Source organism: Rhinatrema bivittatum, chromosome 3, assembly GCF_901001135.1.
Source record: "Rhinatrema bivittatum chromosome 3, aRhiBiv1.1, whole genome shotgun sequence".
Classification (NCBI taxonomy): domain Eukaryota; kingdom Metazoa; phylum Chordata; class Amphibia; order Gymnophiona; family Rhinatrematidae; genus Rhinatrema; species Rhinatrema bivittatum.
In genome coordinates this window covers 297,532,607-297,553,265 of record NC_042617.1, presented here as the reverse complement: position 1 = coordinate 297,553,265, position 20,659 = coordinate 297,532,607, and the positions used below count along the sequence as shown (strand labels likewise).

At 46.4% G+C, this 20,659-nt stretch overlaps 1 protein-coding gene across 2 annotated transcripts in view; it reads left to right on the top strand.

Annotated features, from left to right (window-relative positions):
* Positions 1–20,659, top strand: part of LOC115087614 (acid-sensing ion channel 1) — a 520,530-nt gene that overhangs the window by 476,470 nt on the left and 23,401 nt on the right. For both annotated transcript variants that reach the window (XM_029595019.1, XM_029595018.1), the window contains 7 exons: positions 2,473–2,600; positions 3,081–3,231; positions 10,162–10,218; positions 10,322–10,475; positions 10,937–11,028; positions 12,347–12,426; positions 20,168–20,272. In XM_029595019.1, coding sequence (XP_029450879.1) covers positions 2,473–2,600; positions 3,081–3,231; positions 10,162–10,218; positions 10,322–10,475; positions 10,937–11,028; positions 12,347–12,426; positions 20,168–20,272 — 767 coding nt within the window. The remainder of the gene's footprint in view (positions 1–2,472; positions 2,601–3,080; positions 3,232–10,161; positions 10,219–10,321; positions 10,476–10,936; positions 11,029–12,346; positions 12,427–20,167; positions 20,273–20,659) is intronic.

Genomic DNA, 20,659 nt, shown 5'->3' with positions numbered 1-20,659 from the left:
AAAATGAGAGCCACCCCAGGCCACATAAGTGTCTGGAGAGCTCACCACACAAGTGAGTCTGTGGGTGTCCAGCACCTTTCCATTATGAGCAACAATGAAGCTTCAACGTACCTGAAGAATGGTGTTTAAATGCAGGAAGAAGTGCTCAGAGACACTGCTGGTGATGTTTCATTTCCTCTCCCTGCTGCGGCACCTTTGCTTATGTTTGTATGTGACCCTACCTGACTCAAGACACGGATGTTTTGCCGCTAATGTAAAGTTTGCCATTGTCTCCTGCACACACCACCCTCAGACGGTTATAAATAGTAATGGCATTCCTCAGCCAGACCTGAATAATCACCTACAAGATTATATGTCCCTTATTATGCATAATAAAGCTGGCATCATGCCAAGGGTTTCTGGTGATGTGCCTCAAGGGCAACAGAGGTTAAGTGTCATTCCCAAGACTGTCAGAATTATAAACTGCTGCTGCTTCAGCCTTATTCCTAAATTTCTCTACTTAAAGAGCAGTAGTCAAACCCAATGTGGAAATGGGCTCTTCGATTATTAACCACGCACTGCGCAGGCAGGAGTGTGCATGTTATGTCGACAATGCGCATACTTTTACCAGCATATTTTTGTAGGCATTTCCAGAGCGGGGTTAAGTCAGAGGAAGTAACTATGCACATAGTTTTTGCCTTTAAAAAGTACCCACATAAAAAGCAGGACTGTTGGCGTAGTTTTGCTTTGATTATTGGTAGAAAGGCCGCAGGTAAACGTACCCATGGAGTTTGCACCAGCATGACCCGTTTTTATTATTTGCCCCTTAATGTCTTCACTCATAAGGCACTTTCAAACGAAAACACTGAGCCTACGTTGTGTAACCAATACGTTAGCTGAGGAGGGATAACGACGTTGGTACAGAAAAGGGAAAGGCTGTGGGCAGTGTGAAGCCATCGCTCCATCCTCCATGAAGAGGATTTCTGATGAAAGCTGGTTCACCTCCGGCCGCTGTCCTAACTGCCAGTGCCTCGCGGTCAGCACATCATCAACTTCTGGCCCTCCCCACACCATCAACTTCTGCCCCTCCCCAGTGGCGTACTGACCATCAGCAGCGGCTCTGCTCTGGAGGAACCCGTGATTTGGCCCCAGGGGGAGACTGGGTTGCTCAGTCTGGAACCATCTTCAGCAGCTTCACTGGGGAAATAGTAAGGTGGCCAGATAGCTCCATGTCAGAATGTCAGAAGACCCAGAATGATCGAGTTCCGGTTTTACTCCGTTGCATGGGCGGAGAAGCAATTCTGATTTCCCTAAGAAAAGCAGGAACTACATCTCCCTGCGTACAGTGGGGCCAAACCAGGACTGGCTCCTTTTGATATGGAGCCAGATGATCACCTTTGGGAACTGGGGCCTGCATTAAGTGATCAGATGTTATATCATTTGTCCTTGTGAGCAATCCCCTCCCTTCACACCACCTCAGTATGAGAAGGGCTGAAGCAGCCTGCACTCCCTATTCTCCCGGAAGCAGTTCAGAGAGATGTTTACAGCTGCAGAGCAGGGCATTGGAGAGAGACATGAAAACGGCCAGTTGAACAATACAGAGGATGAGTATCAGTGGCATGGAGGGAGAATATTAAATCTAAGCGTGGTTCATTATCATCTTGAGAAAACATTTCATTGCTGGATGCCTCATCACCCCCTTCCCTCTGCTTTGGCTGCGTGTTTTGTACCAGCCTTAGGCTTTGAAACTTGGGTGCTGAACACAGATGTAGTTTCTCCCCATCACAGTACCAGTCTAGTCTATCCTTTAAGGTGTCCGCTTAAGACTAAAACAGGTTGTGTGCCCTGCAGTTTGTGCCTGTGTGAGACTGCCCTGGAAATCCCAGCTCATAGCTGCTGAGTTCATGGGTTTTAATCTCTTTTTCTTTAACACTTGGATGGATGCAAAGTTTGAGGCACATTCTTTTCTAGAGTGACATCATTGAAAAACAAGATAGCTGTAGGCACATGATATCAGCTAATTATCTCGTATCAGTGCAGGCTCAAATATATCCTGAGCTTTGTATGTTGTTTTAATTGTGCAGTGGAAAGTTTGAAAAAAAGACTAATTTTAACTGGTAAACTAAGAAAAGATGGTGTGGCAGTCACCCAGTAGGTAATTCAGAGATTTTTCACCAAGTAATTTTTATTACTGGTTGGTCTTTTTAATGCAGTTTTGCAGAATTGTAACTTTTTAATTGGCTAACTTTCTCCAGACTAGGCAGTACTCCATAGCAGGCTCTCCTCTCTTCATAGGGAAGCATGGAGGAGCAAGCGATCCAGCCACAAAAGGCTATGTGTTGCACATCCTTTAGATCCCTCGTGTTGTGTTTATCTGCTCTTGGTGTTTAGGCACTGCATGTCATGCTGACTTTGGATTGTGGATTCCACCTTCCAATAGATACGAGGATCTGAGGTTCTCCAGCTGGTCCATCTGTGGCTTCTGTTTTGTAGATGAAACATCCTTCGAAGCTGGGATTAAGGTGCAAATTCACAGCCAGGAAGAACCGCCTTTCATAGACCAGCTGGGATTTGGAGTGGCACCTGGGTTCCAGACTTTTGTGTCCTGCCAGGAGCAGAGGGTAAGGACCCTAGATAAAGCCAGGAGGTTGCTCCCAAAACATGCCAGGAGACAAATTACATAGGAGACTTGTTAACCTGATCTAGTGCAACTCCTGGCGGTCATAACCAGTGCCAGAGTCTTGCCCAGAGGAACTTGTTAACATAAATTGGTGGGCCAAAATACCCCAAAACTTGTGGGTCACTTCTCGCCATCCTTTCATTTCTCCTTCCTATTCATTCCTTTCCTCTTCCATTCTTCCTCTCCATCATTTGAATCCCTCCTTATTCATTTGTTTCTCCTGTCCCTCTTTCTAATGTTACCCCCTCACCTTCACCCTTGCTTTCTACCTATCCCATCTCCCTGTCTTCTATTTTGCATCTCTGTAGTTCTCTCTTGCTTCATCCCATCGATGCACGGTTACATTATTGCATGTTGTGGAGCACAGCATTGGAGTTGACCTGCATCCTCTGTGTGATATTGTGTTTTTTTGCCTCTGCAGCTGACCTACCTGCCTCCTCCCTGGGGCGACTGCAAATCCACCCCCATTGACTCAGATTTCTTCGACATCTACAGCATCACAGCCTGCCGCATTGACTGTGAGACCCGTTACTTAGTGGAGAACTGTAACTGCAAGATGGTGCACATGCCAGGTGAGAGCCAGCAGAAGGCCTTTGAACACCCTGGTCATTGTAGGTGACTGGCCTATTTCTGATGGGACATGTGTGGTAAACTGAGTGAGAGGCCCGCCTGGGCTTTTGCGCAGTGACAGGATCCTGGATTCTCCTTGAGTTAGTATGCCAGGAGGCTCTTTGGCTCTGCAGCAAGAGATGAATACATTAGAAATATACACAGATTGGCCTAGTGGCTCAGACGGTTCGTACTGCACATGCCATACAAAGGGCCTTCAGTTCGATGGGTCTTTCGCTTCCCAAGTCAGCTGGGGTTGGGGATGCCATGGAGACAGGGTTCACAGCCCTTGAAGGAGGGAGTTGGGGTTATCCCTCAAGGTGACACACCTAGTGGCCAAATTATAAGGCATGGGGATACAAATTACAGGGCATGGGGATACAAAATAAAAGAAAAATCCTAGGTAGGGTAGGGTACAGTTCTAGGGTACAGTCAGGAGCCACCAAGTCCAAGGACCGCCACCGAAGACTGCCCCCCCCCCCCCACCGCAATGTCACTACTCGGCGCCCCGACGGCCCTTTAAATCCGGCCGACCTACCAGGCAAGCCCTTATCTTTCCTGGCTGCCTGCACTGCTGAGGCCTGCTCCCCCGAGGCCCGCTGATGCTCGATGTGGTCGGCGTAGACCCATCAGGGTCAGGAGCCACTGCGTCCGAGGACCACCGCCGAAGACCCCCCCCCCCCCCACTGCGACATCACTACTCAGCACCCCGACGGCCCTTAAATCCAGCCGACCTACCAGGCATTGCGCGCCTAAGGAGCTCGCCCCTTGGCGCGCCCCTTAGTGCCGACCCTTAGCGCCACCCTTGAAACCTCTCAACCTCACTACCTCCTTCACTACTCCCTTTAAATCCCCCTATTCCATCTAGCATCCCCCTTTCCTCCCCTGACTACTTCAGGACCATCAGCCTCCCAAACCAACTATCTCCTCCCCCCCAAATCTGCTTTGTACATTACACCCCACCCTCATCGACCCTTGTTTCTACCTTTCAACTCCCCCGCTCCTTCATCATACACCCACACTGGTCATCCATTATACACACACCCCCTAAAACCTAAACATGCTAGCAAGCCCAATCCCTACACTCAAACACTACTCTACCAAGCTTTACTTACATCACTTAACCCATCACACAGCTCACCACAGATTCTTGTTACCAATCATGCCATCCCCTCTCACTCAATTCCTTGGCCTCACCGCTTTCTCCCTCATTGTTTTCAACTCTCAATCCATTGTCAAAAAAACTCCTATACTCAACGACATCCTCCTGGATAACCAACCTGACATTTGTGCCTTAACCGAGACCTGGCTCAAAGAAACAGACACAGTACTATTAAACCAACTCCCCACAAACACATATGACATCTTTTCCATACCAAGACCTAAAAAAAGAGGTGGCGGTCTTCTACTTGCAGCCAAAAAAACACTTCAAACTAATATCCCAAACTGTCTGCATCTAAATTTGAAATAGGTTTATTCAAATCTCCACAACTACAAATATGCTTAGTCTACACCCCCTCCCCCCGGTCTCCTTGATAAAAACACCTCCCCCCTCATCGAATACATTGCCCAGAACATAGCAGTGGACACTCCTGCTATTATCCTCGGGGATTTCAATCTCCACATAGACTCCCTACCACTTTCACCTACATGCGAAGCTCTCCTAACCTCACTCAACGCTATGGGCTTCAAGCAAATAATAACATGCCCCACACACAAAGCAGGTCATTCGCTAGATGTAATCTTCATAAACTTTCTAATCCTCTCTGATCCCCCCTCATGCTCCCCTGTCCCTTGGTCTGACCACTCCCTCATTAGAGCAAATCTAACTATAAAAAACAAACCTACCCCCCCCCACGCACAAAATATAATACCATCCATTTCAGAAAGCCCTGTACCTGAGATGACTTAATCACAGCCTTTGCCAATAATCTTGATAAACTTGATCTGATGCCGAATCCAGACTCTCATCTTGGAATCACCTCACAAGCAACATCGCTGACAAAATCTGCCCGCTACACACTAAAGAACTAAACCCTTCCCGCAACACAAAAAAACCTTGGTACACTCCAGAATTTAAAAAGATGAAACGCGACTTAAGAAGCCAAGAAAAGAAATGGCGCAAGGATCCCGTTCCCACACAATTTACTAAATTCAATTCCACCCTACACACCTACCGAGAGACTATCCTGAAAACCAAGTGAGACTTCTACACTCTAAGAATCCACAACCTGCAATTTAACCCCAAAGCCCTTTTCACATACGTCTCAGAACTTACCAAAACCTCTCCCACACCCTTACCAGATGATGACGCCAAAACAAAATGCGAAGACCTTGTACAATTCTTCCACGACAAAATCGCTAATCTCATGACACGTTTTCCGCCTGCCACCGTTCTCACCAAAGCCCTTCCAAAAAACCCACATGCTACCCTAAGTTCCTTTGAGACCTCTGCTTCCACTGAAATAGAATCACTCTTAAAGAAAATGAAACCTTCATCCCACCCAACCAATACAATTCCTATCAAATCCCTCCTAACCATCCCTAACATAATATCCCTCTAGCCAACATCATCAACCATTCACTCTCCCTTGGACACGTCCCGACCTCACTTAAACAAGCAATAGTCAAACCCATACTAAAGAAACCTAAACTGGACCCCACAGAACTGACCAACTATCGCCCTACCTCTAACTTACCCTTCCTAGCAAAAATTCTTGAAAAAGTAGTAAACCTAGAACTGACTGATTATCTAGAAAAACATAACTTTACCCAAGGCAAGTCTTGCCTCACAAATCTTCACTTTTTTGAAGTAGTTAATAAACATGTGGATAAAGGTGAACCGGTAGATGTAGTGTACTTGGATTTTCAAAAGACGTTTGATAAAGTTCCTCATGAGAGGCTTCTAGGAAAAGTAAAAAGTCATGGTATAGGTGGCGATGACCTTTTGTGGATTACAAACTGGCTAAAAGACAGGAAACAGAGAGTAGGATTAAATGGACAATTTTCTCAGTGGAAGGAAGTGGGCAGTGGAGTGCCTCAGGGATCTGTATTGGGACCCTTACTTTTCAATATATTTATAAATGATCTAGAAAGAAATACGACGAGTGAGGTAATCAAATTTGCAGATGATACAAAATTGTTCAGAGTAGTTAAATCACAAGCAGATTGTGATAAATTGCAGGAAGTCCTTGTGAGACTGGAAAATTGGGAATCGAAATGGCAGATGGAATTTAATGTGGATAAATACAAGGTGATGCATATAGGGAAAAATAACCCATGCTATAGTTACACAATGTTAGGTTCCATATTAGGTGCTACCACCCAAGAAAGAGATCTAGGCATCATAGGGAATGGTGAAAAAAACGGAAAATGTCATAATGCCTCTGTATCGCTCCATGGTGAGACCCCACCTTGAATACTGTTTACAATTCTGGTCACCGCATCTCAAAAAAGATATAATTGCGATGGAGAAGGTACAGAGAAGGGCAACCAAAATGATAAGGGGAATGGAACAGCTCCCCTATGAGGAAAGACTAAAGAGGTTAGGACTTTTCAGCTTGGAGAAGAGACGGTTGAGGGGAGATATGATAGAGGTGTTTAAAATCATGAGAGGCCTAGAACGGGTAGATGTGAATCAGTTATTTAGTCTTTCAGATAATAGAAAGACTAGGGGGTACTCCATGAAGTTAGCATGTGGCACATTTAAAACTAATCGGAAAAAGTTCTTCACTCAACGCACAATTAAACTCTGGAATTTGTTGCAGAGGACGTGGTTAGTTCAGTTAGTATAGCTGTGTTTAAAAAAGGATTGGATAAGTTCTTGGAGGAGAAGTCCATTACCTGCTATTAATTAAGTTGACTTACAGGCCGATTCAGTAAAGTCCGCGGGAGAGCGGACGAACGCCTGCTCTCCCGGCGCGCGCACTGGGCCCTCGCCGGTGCACGCGATTCAGTATTCAAATGAGGTGGTGCGGTAGAAACGGGGAAAAGGAGGCACTAGGGACACTAGCGCGTCCATAGCGCCTCCTTTTAGCCCGGAGCGGCGGCTGTCAGCGGGTTGGACAGCCGACGCTCAATTTTGCCGGCGTCGGTTCTCGAGCCCGCTGACAGCCACGGGCTCGGAAACCGGACGCCGGCAACATTGAGCATCTGGTTTTCAGCCCGACAGCCGCGGGCCGAATTCAAATTTATTTTTTTTTTACTTTTTTTACTCTTTGGGACCTCCGACTTAATATCGCCATGATATTAAGTTGGAGGGTGCACAGAAAAGCAGTTTTTATTGCTTTTCTGTGCACTTTCCCGGTGCCGGAAGAAATTAGCACCTACCTTTGGGTCGGCGCTAATTTCTGAAAGTAAAATGTGCGGCTTGGCTGCACATTTTACTTTCTGTATCCCGTGCGCATACCTAATAGGGCCATCAACATGCATTCGCATGTTGAGGGCGCTATTAGGTGCCGCGGGTTGGACGCGCGTTTTCCTCCCCTTACTGAATAAGGGGTAAGGGAAAGCGCGTGTCCAATAGCAGGCTAACAGTGTGCTCCATCAGAGCGCACTGTACTGTATCGGCCTGTTAGAAAATAGCCACTGCTATTACTAGCAACGGTAACATGAAATAGACTTAGTTTTTGGGTACTTGCCAGGTTTCTTATGGCCTGGATTAGCCACTGTTGGAAAGAGGATGCTGGGCTTGATGGACCCTTGGTCTGACCCAGTATGGCATGTTCTTATGTTCTTATGTTTTCCCCTCACAATTTGGCTTCCGTAAGTTTTTCAATACAGAAACCCTCCTGATCTCCCTCACAGATTCCCTCCTCAAAGGACTGGATAAAGGCCAATCCTATATCCTCGCACTCCTAGATATATCCTCCGCTTTTGACACTATTAGCCATAACATCCTACTCGACCAGCTCACAGAAATTGGCATTTCAGGAACTCCTCTTCGCTGGTTTGAGTCCTTCCTAAATAACAGACACTACAAAGACAAAATAGGTAACAATGAATCCAAAGCAATCATCCTCTCACGAGGCGTTCCACAAGGCTCCGCATTGACCTCTACACTCTTCAACATCTACCTACTGCCCCTCTGCCACCTCCTCTCTGAGCTTGGTCTTACACACTTCATATATGCTGACGATGTACAAATCCTTATCCCTATTACAGACTCCTTTCAAAATGCCCTCAAAACCTGGGAAACTGTTCTCTCTGCAATCAACAATCTCCTCACCAACCTTAACCTCGCACTCAATTCCTCCAAAACCGAAATCATTATCATATCAGTTCACTGCAGCACCATTACCCTTGCCCAACCAAACCCCTTCCCCCCTACAATATCCATCTCAGAACACATACGAGACCTAGGCATCATCATAGACAGTCAACTAAATTTTTAAAAATGCATTAACTCCACCTTGAAAGACTGCTATTACAAACTTCACACTCTAAAAAAACTAAGACCCCTACTGCACTTCAATGATTTCCGCACTGTACTCCTATCCGCCATCTTCTCTAAAATCGACTATTGTAACTCCCTCCTTCTAAGCCTTCCCAAAAGTACCATCACCCCACTACAAATGTTGCAGAATGCCACCACCCGTATCCTTACCAACACATGCAAAACCGATCATATTTTCCCTATTTTCAAAGAACTACACTGGCTCCCAATCTCATCCCGAATTCTCTACAAGACCCTTTCACTCATATATAAAACGTTACACAACCAAGATATTCATTGGCTTAAAGACTCCCTACATTTCCACGCATCTGATAGACCCACGAGATATCACTACAGGGCAACCTTACACACACAAACCCTCTCCTAACCTCACTCATCTCAACACCACGAAAGAGCGGGCTCTATGCATTGCAGGGCCCACGATCTAGAATTCTATGCCCCCTGACCTACGCCAGGAGCACTGTTTACAAAAATTAAAAAAAAAAAACTGAAAGCCTGGCTATTCAAACAGGCATTTTCATGATCCTCCTTTATTTACTCGCCTGCCCCCCTCTAATTCCACTACTCCCTCAACATGCCGCTCAACCCCTTCCCTTTAACACCCATATCTGCCGTCCTGCTCTCTCTCCCCCGCTCCCCCCCCCCCACAAGTTATAATTCTCTCCTTCTATTTGCCATGTAATTATTTTAAGTTAACACATATTCTTCTCACAGTTCTACTTTCATTATCTACTCAATCAGTTCAAGGTTATTGTTATTTCTATGGTTATTTCTAAAAATAGTTCTCTGTAAAGCTTACACGTTGTTCTTTGTTATATGTAAACTGATGTGATGTGCCAACAAATGTCGGTATAGAAAAACTTAAAATAAATAAATAAATAAATAGATAGATAGATAGATAGATAGATAGATAGATAGATAGATGTCTAGTCCCATTGCCTCTTCCCTAAGACAGTGCTGTGAAACCTGGAGACACTTCTTATATGACCTTGAGCAAGTCCCTTAACCTCACCGCCACTCAGCCTTTAGATTATCAACTTTATGGGATAGGAGGGAGCAGGATTCATTTAACCATGGATTTTACAAAACTCTGCATTGACAGCATACTGTAGGCAATAATTGACACTTGTATGAAATCAGATAGAGATGGAATTTGATACCATTACTGGAAAGCTGAGATGTGAACCATGAAAGGGCAGTAGAATCCAGACGAAAATGAATCCCATTTCAGTTTCAGCTTCATTAGAGAGACAGTTAAATGGAGACTGTGCTGTGTAGTGGAGAAGAAAAGAAAGGAGACCTAGGAATAAACCTAAAAGTTGTGGGTGGAAGGCAGCAGGACCAGGGAAGAGGAAAGCGGGCATTCTGAACACTCCAGCTTGGGCCATGCTCTTCTTAAAATTGTGGTCCCTGCTGTCTGTTCTTTCTCCCTCTGCAGGTGATGCTGCTTACTGCACCCCTGAGCAGTACAAGGAATGTGCAGACCCAGCCCTAGGTGAGTCCCTCCCTCCCTTTTTTTTTTTTTGTTTTTTGTTTTTCTGGGGTTTCAGTTGCTGGCTGGGCTCAGAGTTGGCAGCCTTTGCTCTTCTTTGCTACAGATTTCCTGGTAGAGACGGACAATGACTACTGCAGCTGCGAGACACCATGCAACATGACACGGTACGCCAAGGAGCTGTCCATGGTGAAAATACCCAGCAAGGCCTCTGCCAAGTACCTGGCCAAAAAGTACAACAAGTCCGAGCAATACATTTCGTAAGTCCTGTTTAACTTAACCGTGCCCCCATGAAGTGTGTGTGTGTGTGTGCCATGCGCAGTAATGGTGCCCTGTGCCACGTGAGCGCCACTGATAGTGACAGAATTCCATGCTGACTCCGCTCTCGTTTTGCCCCAATAGTTCCGTTGTCTCCACCTTAGTTCCCTGCAGCTGGGATCAGTTTTCTCCTGGCTCTCCAGTACCAACCCTTCTTCATAAGTTGCCTGGTATTGGTTCTCCCCTGGCTCTTTGTGATTGGCTCTGGTATTGGTTCTCGCCCTGTTCCCTTTGTGATTGGCTCTGAAGGTGTAACACCACTTGTGGCTCAAGTTCCAAGAATCCCCTCCAGGGTTTGATGTCTGATGTGTAACGCTTTATTCTCGTGAGATGTTTAACTGCTGCCAGTAAAGCCTGTAAAACAGTTCGGGCAGTGCAGGCTCATGTCTGTCTTGTGTTCCAGGGAGAACATTCTTGTGCTGGATATTTTCTTCGAAGCACTGAACTACGAGACCATTGAGCAGAAGAAAGCTTACGAGGTTGCAGGGCTGTTAGGTGAGTCCTGAGAGCTCACGGCACGCTCCTGAGCTGCTCAAGCCTTTACCATAAACCCCCTTCCACTAAAAATGTTGAGACAGGACCTAGTAAATGGCTTCTAGCAGCAGACCCATACAGAGCCACCAAGGTACCCAGTTTCCGCAGTCCTGTTTGTTTTGGGTTTTTTTTTTAATTTACAGCCCACTGCATTGTGGTGTTTGTACTCCTTCTTCCATGTCAAAAAAGTGCTTACAGGTGCTAAACTGCATCAGAGGAGGATGTCAGTACACCACAACTGCCGAAACTGGGTCACATGACAGCTCGGCCAATAAACTACTGGTTTCAATAGCCATATCAGCCCTGGAGGAAATCAATTGCAACTCCTTTTATTTGAGTAGCACCAGATTTAATATTTAAGAAGCCTTATAGTTGGTCAGTAAAAGGTATTGCTGTCTGCATAGTATCCAGTTTCCTCCAGGGCTACCAGGACTCAGCTCCTCCACCGTTCCTCCCTAGCTCTTGTTTCCTCCCTCTTCCCTCCTCTCCATTCCCTTTTCAGCAAACTCCTGACCTCTTGCATTAATGTTCTGCTCCAAAGCTGAAAACAGAGCCAGCAGGAGCCTTGCCCTGTATTTGAACAAACTAATTAGAAAATGCTAATTCATTTTTTTATTGTGTGCAATCAAGCTTCACTTTAATGTACCTGCTTGAAAATCCTAGTTGCCCTCCCCTGTGGAATCCATCCTGCTCCCACTCCTGTCCCTTGACTCAAACATATATGGCTTGTCTCCACTTTCTTAAGGTCAAACAGTAGGGGGATTTCTTTGGGGGGGGGGTTGTGGCAGAGGATTATAAAATTCTAGGCTGTTTGAACCTTCTGTTTATCAGAAATGGGGGAGAGAAGGTGACAGAGAGGCAGACTGTCAGGGGTAAAAGGCAAGGCATGTTCTGTGCTCGATGTGCAGGGCAAAATGAGAGAGAACAGGAGACAGAGACGCAAGGAAAGCACGGCTTAACTCTCGCTTTTCTGTGGCTAAAGAATGAAACAATTCTCTCCTGGCTGCCCTCCTAAGACTTCCCTGATGCCAGTGCATGTCAGCAGGAGATTAAGGCTCCTGCTCTTGTATACGAGAGAGAGAGCATCAGAGATGAGAGAAGAACAACCCCCCCCCCCCCCCCAAAAAAAAAAGAAAGTACAAAAAAGGATAAGTTCCAGAAGAAGGCAGGGAGTAAAGGCAAAAAAAAAAAGCAGGGGAAGGAAAGGGAAGGGGAGAATCATTTGCTTCCTGCTAGGTTTACACAAGTGTCCTCTCCTTGCCTCCCATGACCTCTGCAGGTGACATTGGAGGACAGATGGGACTGTTCATCGGAGCCAGTATCTTGACAGTGCTGGAGTTGTTTGACTATGCTTATGAGGTGAGATTCTGATTCCTCCTCTCTCCCTACACGCCCCCCCCTCTCTCCCCCCCCCCCTCCCTTGTTTGGTGGGTATTATAAATTTGGGGATAAGAATTGATGGGGATGTTTGCCTGGATAACCTCCCTCTGTCCCACCAGGCACTCACATACTGTTCACCTCCCCCTCCCCCTCCCCCCTCTACTCCCTCCCAGTATCGGGCCGATACAGGACCGACGCGTAAAAAAAAGTGCGGCACTGCCGGGCACCCACGCGTTTGACGCACGTGCATTTTGGTTCGCAAGCCGCTCAATTCAGTATTCAAATTAGACGCAAATCCAAGCGGCAGCAAAGGAGCGTCAAAAGCGCGCCATTGAAACGGTAGGCATTCGCAATCCATTTTACTGTATAGAGCAGTATACAGCTCCTATACAGTATCCAGGGTGCGCTGGTGCCATACCTGTCATTTCAAATGTCATTCCAGCAGGTAAGTGGATGGTTCTTTTCTACAGACCCCGCATGGACACCAGGGCCGCTGCCCTGAGCATCCGAACGTCCTTGATCGGAGGCCACCCCCAACCTTCCACGTCCAGGCGCTTAAGGACGTGCAAGGATGTCCGGGCATCTGTGAAGGTCGGGGCCTCCAAGCATGGACGCCCGGAAAGAGACAGGAACGCTGCCTTCCAACATCCATGGCCGCTGCCTTGAGTGCCCGGCTGGACATCCAAGGTCGGGGATTCCGTTCATGGACGTTCCCGCCTCTTTCCGGGAGTCCATGATCGGAGGCCCTGCTGTCTTCCATCGTCCATGGCCACTGCCTTGAGCGCCCGGCCGGACGTCCAAGGTCGGGGCTTCCGTTCATGGATGTTCCTGACCCCCGGAGCCTCAGGACGCCTAGTAGACTCTGGAGGAAGGCCTGGCGCGGCTCCCATCTCTCCGGCGTCCGTAGAGGCATCCATGTCTCCGCTGGACCCCCCGGAGCCTCAGAGACGCCCAGAGATGGATAATACCGTTGAACACATACCTCTTCCGGTCTTGCTGCAGGGTTCTCCTGTTGGCTGGATTGGCTGGGTTCTCCTTGCTGCTGGGTTCCCCTGTTGGCCTCTCCAATCTGCCTTCTAGAATTTGCTTGCCGAGCATTTCTTATTCTGCTTCTCAACCGAATGAAAAAGATCGCCAGAGCCAATATATACATGTTGTCCATGACGCTGTCCGGTCCGAAGCTGACTGAGCACCACACTAATGCCAGGGTCAGGGTAGGCGGTAAATATAGAGGTTAAAGACGCGGTAAGTAAGCTGGTTAAAGACGCGATAATTTGGGCGCGCGTTACTGTATTGGGGGGAATAGCTAATTCGATCATTAACATACCATATACATGCGGCGGGCGGAAATGGATACGCGTCTTTTTCGGCAAGCACTAAGGACGTGTAAAAGCCGATACTGAATTACACGTCCGTCTTACGTGCTCAAACGTGCATCCAAAGCGGGTTAAAAACCGTGCAACCACAGCCGTGCTTTACTGTATCGGCCTGTATGAGGGGTCTCGCTAGTGAAGGGAGGTGGGATCGCAGACAATGAACATTTATTCTGTCTTCACACATTTGTGTGTCTCTAACCAACTGAGATGGAAAGCTCAAGCCAAGCAAGGGGGCTGATGCAAAAAGCTGATCCTAAAAAGCGTGCTGTAATTCAGCACACAGTTTCCTAATGGCCAAGCTAATGTTTTTTTAAACTTTCGATGCAGTAAGCTAATGTTATGCTAATACATCTGGCGTTAACAAAAAAAAAGTGCACAAACCAGAAAAAAACTTAACACACAGAAAAACAAGTTTATATGTGGAAAACATGGTTTAAATTCACAAATCACGATTTCCATGCATAAAATAAGATTTACGCACACAACATATGTGTGGAAAATGATTTGTGCACATAGCCATGTTTCTGCGCATAAAATATGATTTATGCACACAAAAAATGTGTTCTGCACTAGAGTTAGGAGCATATCTTTTGATGTGCTCCTAATTTAAGCAGATATCTTTTGTTATGTGCCTAACTGGTATGCACACAAAGACTGTTTTCAGCATAAAAGGCATTTTGCCCATAGAGTTAAAATCAGCCCTGGAAACTATTCCACCTCAGACCAGGAGTTATGTTTCTAGCACTAATAAAACACAAGGAAAGCCTGCATACCTTTCTGCATTGGGGAGTAATAGCTAATGCTTTCATTGGCATGGAATTTGCATGGGAAGCGCTAAGGAATATGCATAGTTCTAGGTGCAAATTTTTTGTGCTTTATCAGCAGTAAAGTTTGCACACAAAAAAATGTGCATACAACTGAACTGTGAGCTCTACCTAGCACACCTTATTGTATCGGTCCTAAGGAAAGGATAGAGAGCCCGGCATGGTATCGTTCAGATGAAGTGGCTAAAAGACCATTCTACTGAATGGAGAATATTAACAAGAGCCAGATTTAAGTGTCACAAAAAATGCAGAGAAACAGGGTCAGGAAGTCCCTGTGCTGGAGAGGAATCTCCTGTGCTGGAGTGTGTGCATGTGTTAGTGGATAAATGTGAATATATGCAGCAGTGTGAGTATACATATACTGTATTTGTACAAGAGGGGTACAGAGCAAATGTGTGTGTGTGTATATATATATATATATATGTGTGTGTGTGTTCTCTGTGTTTGTATCCATATTTGTTTAATCATCGACTCCCAGTAGGTTGCCAGCATTACCTTTTAAACTCAGTCCCTCCCTACTCCTGTGTGACTTTACCTGGGAATGAACTGCTCTGCTGTTGTCTCCTGGAAGTTATGAGCCAGTGTGACATCATTGCTGTGAATACAGAATTATTTCCTGCTGGACTGTAAAGCAGCACTGTGTTGTCCAGCTGTCCATCCTCCTCATCCTCCTGTGCTTCAGCCCACTGCAGCTGTAGCACAGCAGGTTGCGGTGTTCTGCTCTGCTCCCCAGTGGATAAAGGTGAAATGAGCCTGAGTCCGCATTTAGATGTTCCTATCACAGCTGCCAAAGAGTCATCTCTTTAATCCTCCGTGATTGCTGCCTCACGCTGCAGCTCATAAATTCTGACAGGAATATAACGATGCACAGCTGGGAATCCTGTTAGCTTCTGTATGTGGTTGGCCAGAAGGTTTGGTTGCTGGTGCTGTGCTCAGCGATGTCCATCACCCCACGTTGCCAGAGAAACTTCTAGGAAAAGCACGTTCTTGTAACTCTCAAGGCTTTAAATCTTAAGATCCATCTACGTTCAAAAAGTTAAACTAGATCTGATGCCATCCTGAAAATATAATGCCTTAGGTCTTTTGTTAAACGATAAACCCAGCTAGTTGCTCGTCATCATAACTCTGGCCAGGCAAGCATCATCAGTTAGAAGAAAACGAGGGGAAGATGAAAGAAGCACAAGCAAATGACACCGCAGACCATGAGGGTCATTGGCTTGGTACCAGCAGGCTACAACTCCGCAGAAACCTACCAGGTCAATGCCAGCAGGTTGTTGGTGACCAGGTACCGTGCTGCAAGCCCATGGAGAGCTAGGCAACCTGATGTTTGGGCAACAGCCTCACTAGTTTTGAAAGCTGTTTAGATTATTATAAAGCTTGGTGGGAAGACACCTGGTGAGGAGTCTGCAGCTGCCTCCAGAGCACCCTTATATTATCTGTCCAAAGCTTAGCCAGATAATGACTTTTCAAGCTAAAATTTAGACATACAGGTGCCAGTGATATTCAAATTAGGCATTTATCTGGATAACTAAAAAATTATCCAGATAAATGCCTTTGGATATCGGCCTCTGTATGTCCAAAGCAGCGATCCAGACCTGGATCCCAATACCTGGAGGGAGGCTTCAGGCCAGTCCTAGCTTTCTAATGCCCCTTCCCCCTCCTGGTGCATTCTGATATCTAAAGTGCTGATTTCCAGTTGAAAGTGCAGGAATACAGATACCACAGTGCACTGGGATGCAAGTTCAAGAACAGGAATGGCCCAAATGTTTCCCTCTAGAAGTCCCCACTTTAAAGTATCCTAACTAGTCTATTTCGTATAGGCAGTGGCGTAGCATGGGGGGGCGGGGGGCAGGGGGTCCACAAGATACCTGAGTGATGGGCTGAGGTGGGCACCCAGGGGCCTTTTGTAATTTTTTTTCAGTGCCTGGGAACTCTCCTGAAAACTCCAGGCCTTGCTGTAGAAGCAGGCCTAGATGAAATCACACATGTGTGGGCCCCACGCAGAAGGAAGACAAACAAGTGCCATCGGACTGCATGCTTAAGGCGAAGCAGAGGGGATGTCTTTGCGCATGGTACCTTCATGCCTATCTAAGGTGGCATCTTCATTTTACCTGACTCAGACTCTGGAGCTCCTGCCTTCCTGAATTGATCTGCTGAGGCGCCGGAGGCAAAGGTCACAAACAGTTTTCATCGGTCGGATCATTTGTTTGTATTGTTTGGAGATGCCAGAAATGGATGCAAGGCCTCCAAAGGCACGATAGTGCATTGGCTGAAGGAAGCTATTGTTTCGGCCTACCTTTATAAGGAGAGAAGAATTCCAGAGAGGTTGCGTGTGCACTCTACTAGAGCCCAGGCAGCATCATGGGCCGAGTGTCAATTAGTGTTGCTGCAGGAGATTTGTAGAGTGGTGACGTGGTCTTCTCTTCACAATTTTTCTTGCCGTTACCGTTTAGATGCTCAGGCTTCAAGATAGCCGACCTTTGGAGAAAGTGTGTTGAGAGGGGGTCTTTTGTGGGCCCGCCCAGTATAGGGGTGCTTAGGTACAGCCCATTTGTTTGGACTGATCTGGGGTACGAACAGGAAAGGAAAATTGGTTCTTACCCGCTAATTTTCATTCTGAAGTACCCCGGATCAGTCCAGAGACCCAGCCCTTAATGTTCTCAAGACCGTTACGGCAAGACGATGTTCTGGCATGCTTACTGGAAAGAACTGTCAGAATGTATATATACAGAAATTTGCCAGGTTGTGGTTAGCCCCTTGGGTTAATTTGTGGTTTTTCTGTTTGGGGGGCTCCAACGTTTGGGTTTGGCGTTCACCCTCATTTAGGGGGTTGTTGAGGAGTTGTCACTCTATAGTTGGCTTGGGTACAGGTCAATACTGATGGACTGCAGCTGGCACTCTCGATTATGTAGCAATGCCGCAAAGTTTTTAGTTCTCTGCCTCCATCTGCTGGTAGAGATGCAAAACTTGTCTGGACTGATCTTTGGTACTTCAGGAACGAAAATTAACAGGTAAAAACCAATTTTCCTTTCCCAGGTATGGAGACAGGAACATTTTTTTTAATCCTTATTAGTTGTAATTATTGGTTGTTGTTTGATATGTCTGTTGTTCTGAAATATTTTATTGATTTTTGGAGAATGTTTAAAATTGGTTTAATCATTATTTTTGGATGCTCTATTCGTCATCTGTTTTGAAATATTGTTTTTTATTAACATGGTTTTCTAATATGATGGATGTATGTTTCTTGATTTTGTTTTATGAGGAAAGGCGATGTTTCTGTGTTTGCATTATTGCACGGCATATGAGTCTGTCTGGGAGGGGAGAAAGGGCTGGGGAGCGAGACTGCTGGAGCCTGGGAGGGTTAAGAGAATGAGGCTGCTATTGCTTCTGGTTCTCTGAGATGGGAAATGGGAAGAATTTGACTTCCTCTGTGTCATTTCTGGGAAATAAGTATCTGAATATTTCTATATTTTTATAGTACAGGGAAGATGCAAGTGGCTTTTTGGGGGTTTCCAGTTCAGTTTTAGAAGGCCCAGACTGCATAGGGGAGCATGGGCTACATAACAAGGGCTGCCATCTGGGAGTGAGGGCATGGCCAGAGATGAGTTGGAGGGAGGGGGGAAGGCAGGAGACTAGGGCAGGGCTAGCAAGTATCATGGCCATCCTGGCAGTCTGAACTGGCCAATCCTCTGATGAGGGTCCTTGGAGACATAGAAGAAGCCAGGAAGGTGGGGAGGCAGCACCATTTGGGTGTGGGATAGCTGGCGCTCCTCACCAGTGCAAGAAGAGGGTGCAACTTGAACAGTTAATGCTCAGGTGCCATTTTGATAGGGGGCGGCACCTGGGTTGGTGACGGCCATGGGCAATTTAGCGTCCCAGGTCCCTGATAGAAAGGGAGGGGGGTCTGGGCAGTTATCATCAGACCATGGTAGGGGTGGTCTGGGGAAGGCTGTTAAACAGTGAGATGGAGGAAAACAGCACAGAGGAACTGTTGTCGCATGCCCTTAGCAACAGCATTAACAGAGCAGGATGCTGCTGGGCTTTACTATTGAGGGATTAGTTAGGAAGCTTCAGGTTTCACGGGATACAGTGGGGATACAGTGAAGAGTTAGAACATTTACATTTGCATTTTAGGTATGTTAAATAAAGCTGCTGTGGCCGTTTCATCCACTGAATAAAGAAATAAAAAAAGGCTTATCTGGATATGGAACGATGTTGTTATTGGGAAGGGGAAGTAGGGTTTGTTCAGCCATACTGGGCGGACAATGTGGCATGCCCGGGTTATGTCTCCATGTTTCCCTTTCTAATTTGTAGTCAATTATTCTGTATTTGGTAAGGGGACAGGCAGTGTGCTGTAATGAGGCTGCAGTGATGTCTGCAGGTCTGGAGAAAAGGAGACATTTGGAATGGTTTTTCCTTTTTGTTTTTTTTTTCTGATGGTCAGAAGTGAAAATTTTGGAAGAATTTATAAATTTTACATCACACTCCTTGACTCTTGATCTTATTCTTTACTAGAGAATGTTTTGGTTTGGTTTTTTTTTGCTTACAGTACCACAGAGGTAAGGGGCAGTGTTGGCAGCCTGTCTGCAGGCAGGGAAGCTTATGCTCCATAGGCTGTTTACAGCAGTCTGTCAGTTCTTTTTTTTTTTCCCGGGTTTGCATTAGTGTGATTTTATGTGACTGCAAGCATTTCCACAAGGAGGATTGGGGGGGGGGGGGGACACGCGGGGGAGGCAATATAAATGCATTGGCACCTGGAGACCCTCGGGACGCCTCTGCGTATAGGCAATGTTTAAGTGATCAGATACAAACTGTTCAAACTTCCTCTTCTATGGCTTTTTCTGACACATAAATCCGCAGAGGTCAATATTTAAAAACACACACAAAAAAGGTAACTTAGCCGTATAAGTAATCAGGGATATTCAACAGGATAAAAGTCCTGCTGAATATCCCTGAATAAATTTATCGCTAGTTCGGTTTAATTGTTATCCAGGTATATATCTGACTATATTCAAACAATATAGTTGATTAAATGGTGGAACATGTTTAAAAAAAAAAAAAGTAGCTAAGCCTGCGAGCCCAATCCCCCACCTAAGTGAGAGAAATGTTGAACCCACCTCCCTTCCCAAGCACTCACAAAGATTTTACAAAAGTTGATGGCCTCCAGATTTGGCCAAGAAAATTACCTCCGCCCCATTGCCTCCAGAGAAGTGGCACCAATATCGAAACCTCTGCATTTATCCGGATAACTCAGTAGTTATCCAGATAAATGCCCTTGTCAGTGTCCAAAGTCTTTTGCCCCCATTCCCTCCAGAGCTTCAAGGAACACTGGCAGGGAGATGAGGGAATGAGGAGATGCAGGTGGGTGAGGCTTGTGGGGATAGATCAAGGGGATTTCTCCCTCACACTTGAAAGAGGTGGAAGCAGGAGTTTGGGGAGAGGGTAAGTTAAATGCCTTGATTGGACGAGTGGTTTTTGGAAGATGGATCTTCCCAGATTCTTTTGCCTTGTGTCTCCCAGGTCCTGAGGCACAAGCTGTGTCGCAAGGTTAAATGCCAAAAGGATCACAAAAGGAACAACAATGATAAAGGAGTGGCCCTGAGCATGGATGATGTCAAACGCCATGTGAGTACCATGTGTGTGCGTGTGACATTACAATAATCATTTGCTGTGTTTTCTCCTCCACGCCCTGAATCCTTACTCTGCCCACACAGCAAAATACACAGCTTGATTCTCTGTTCCATCTCTGCCAGTGCACCTGAGTCCTAACTGCAGCACTGAGACCCACACAGACAGCTCTGCCAATGCACCTTAATCCTGCCCTGCAGCACCCCCTCTATTCCAGTAATGACATGCCTCTCCCCCCCCCCCCCCCCCCCTCCCACACACACACACTCACACATACACACAGCTCTGCCAATGTACCTTAATCCTGCCCTGCAGCACCCCCTCTATTCCAGTAATGACATGCCTCTCCCCCCACCCCACCCCACCCCACCCCCTCACACACAC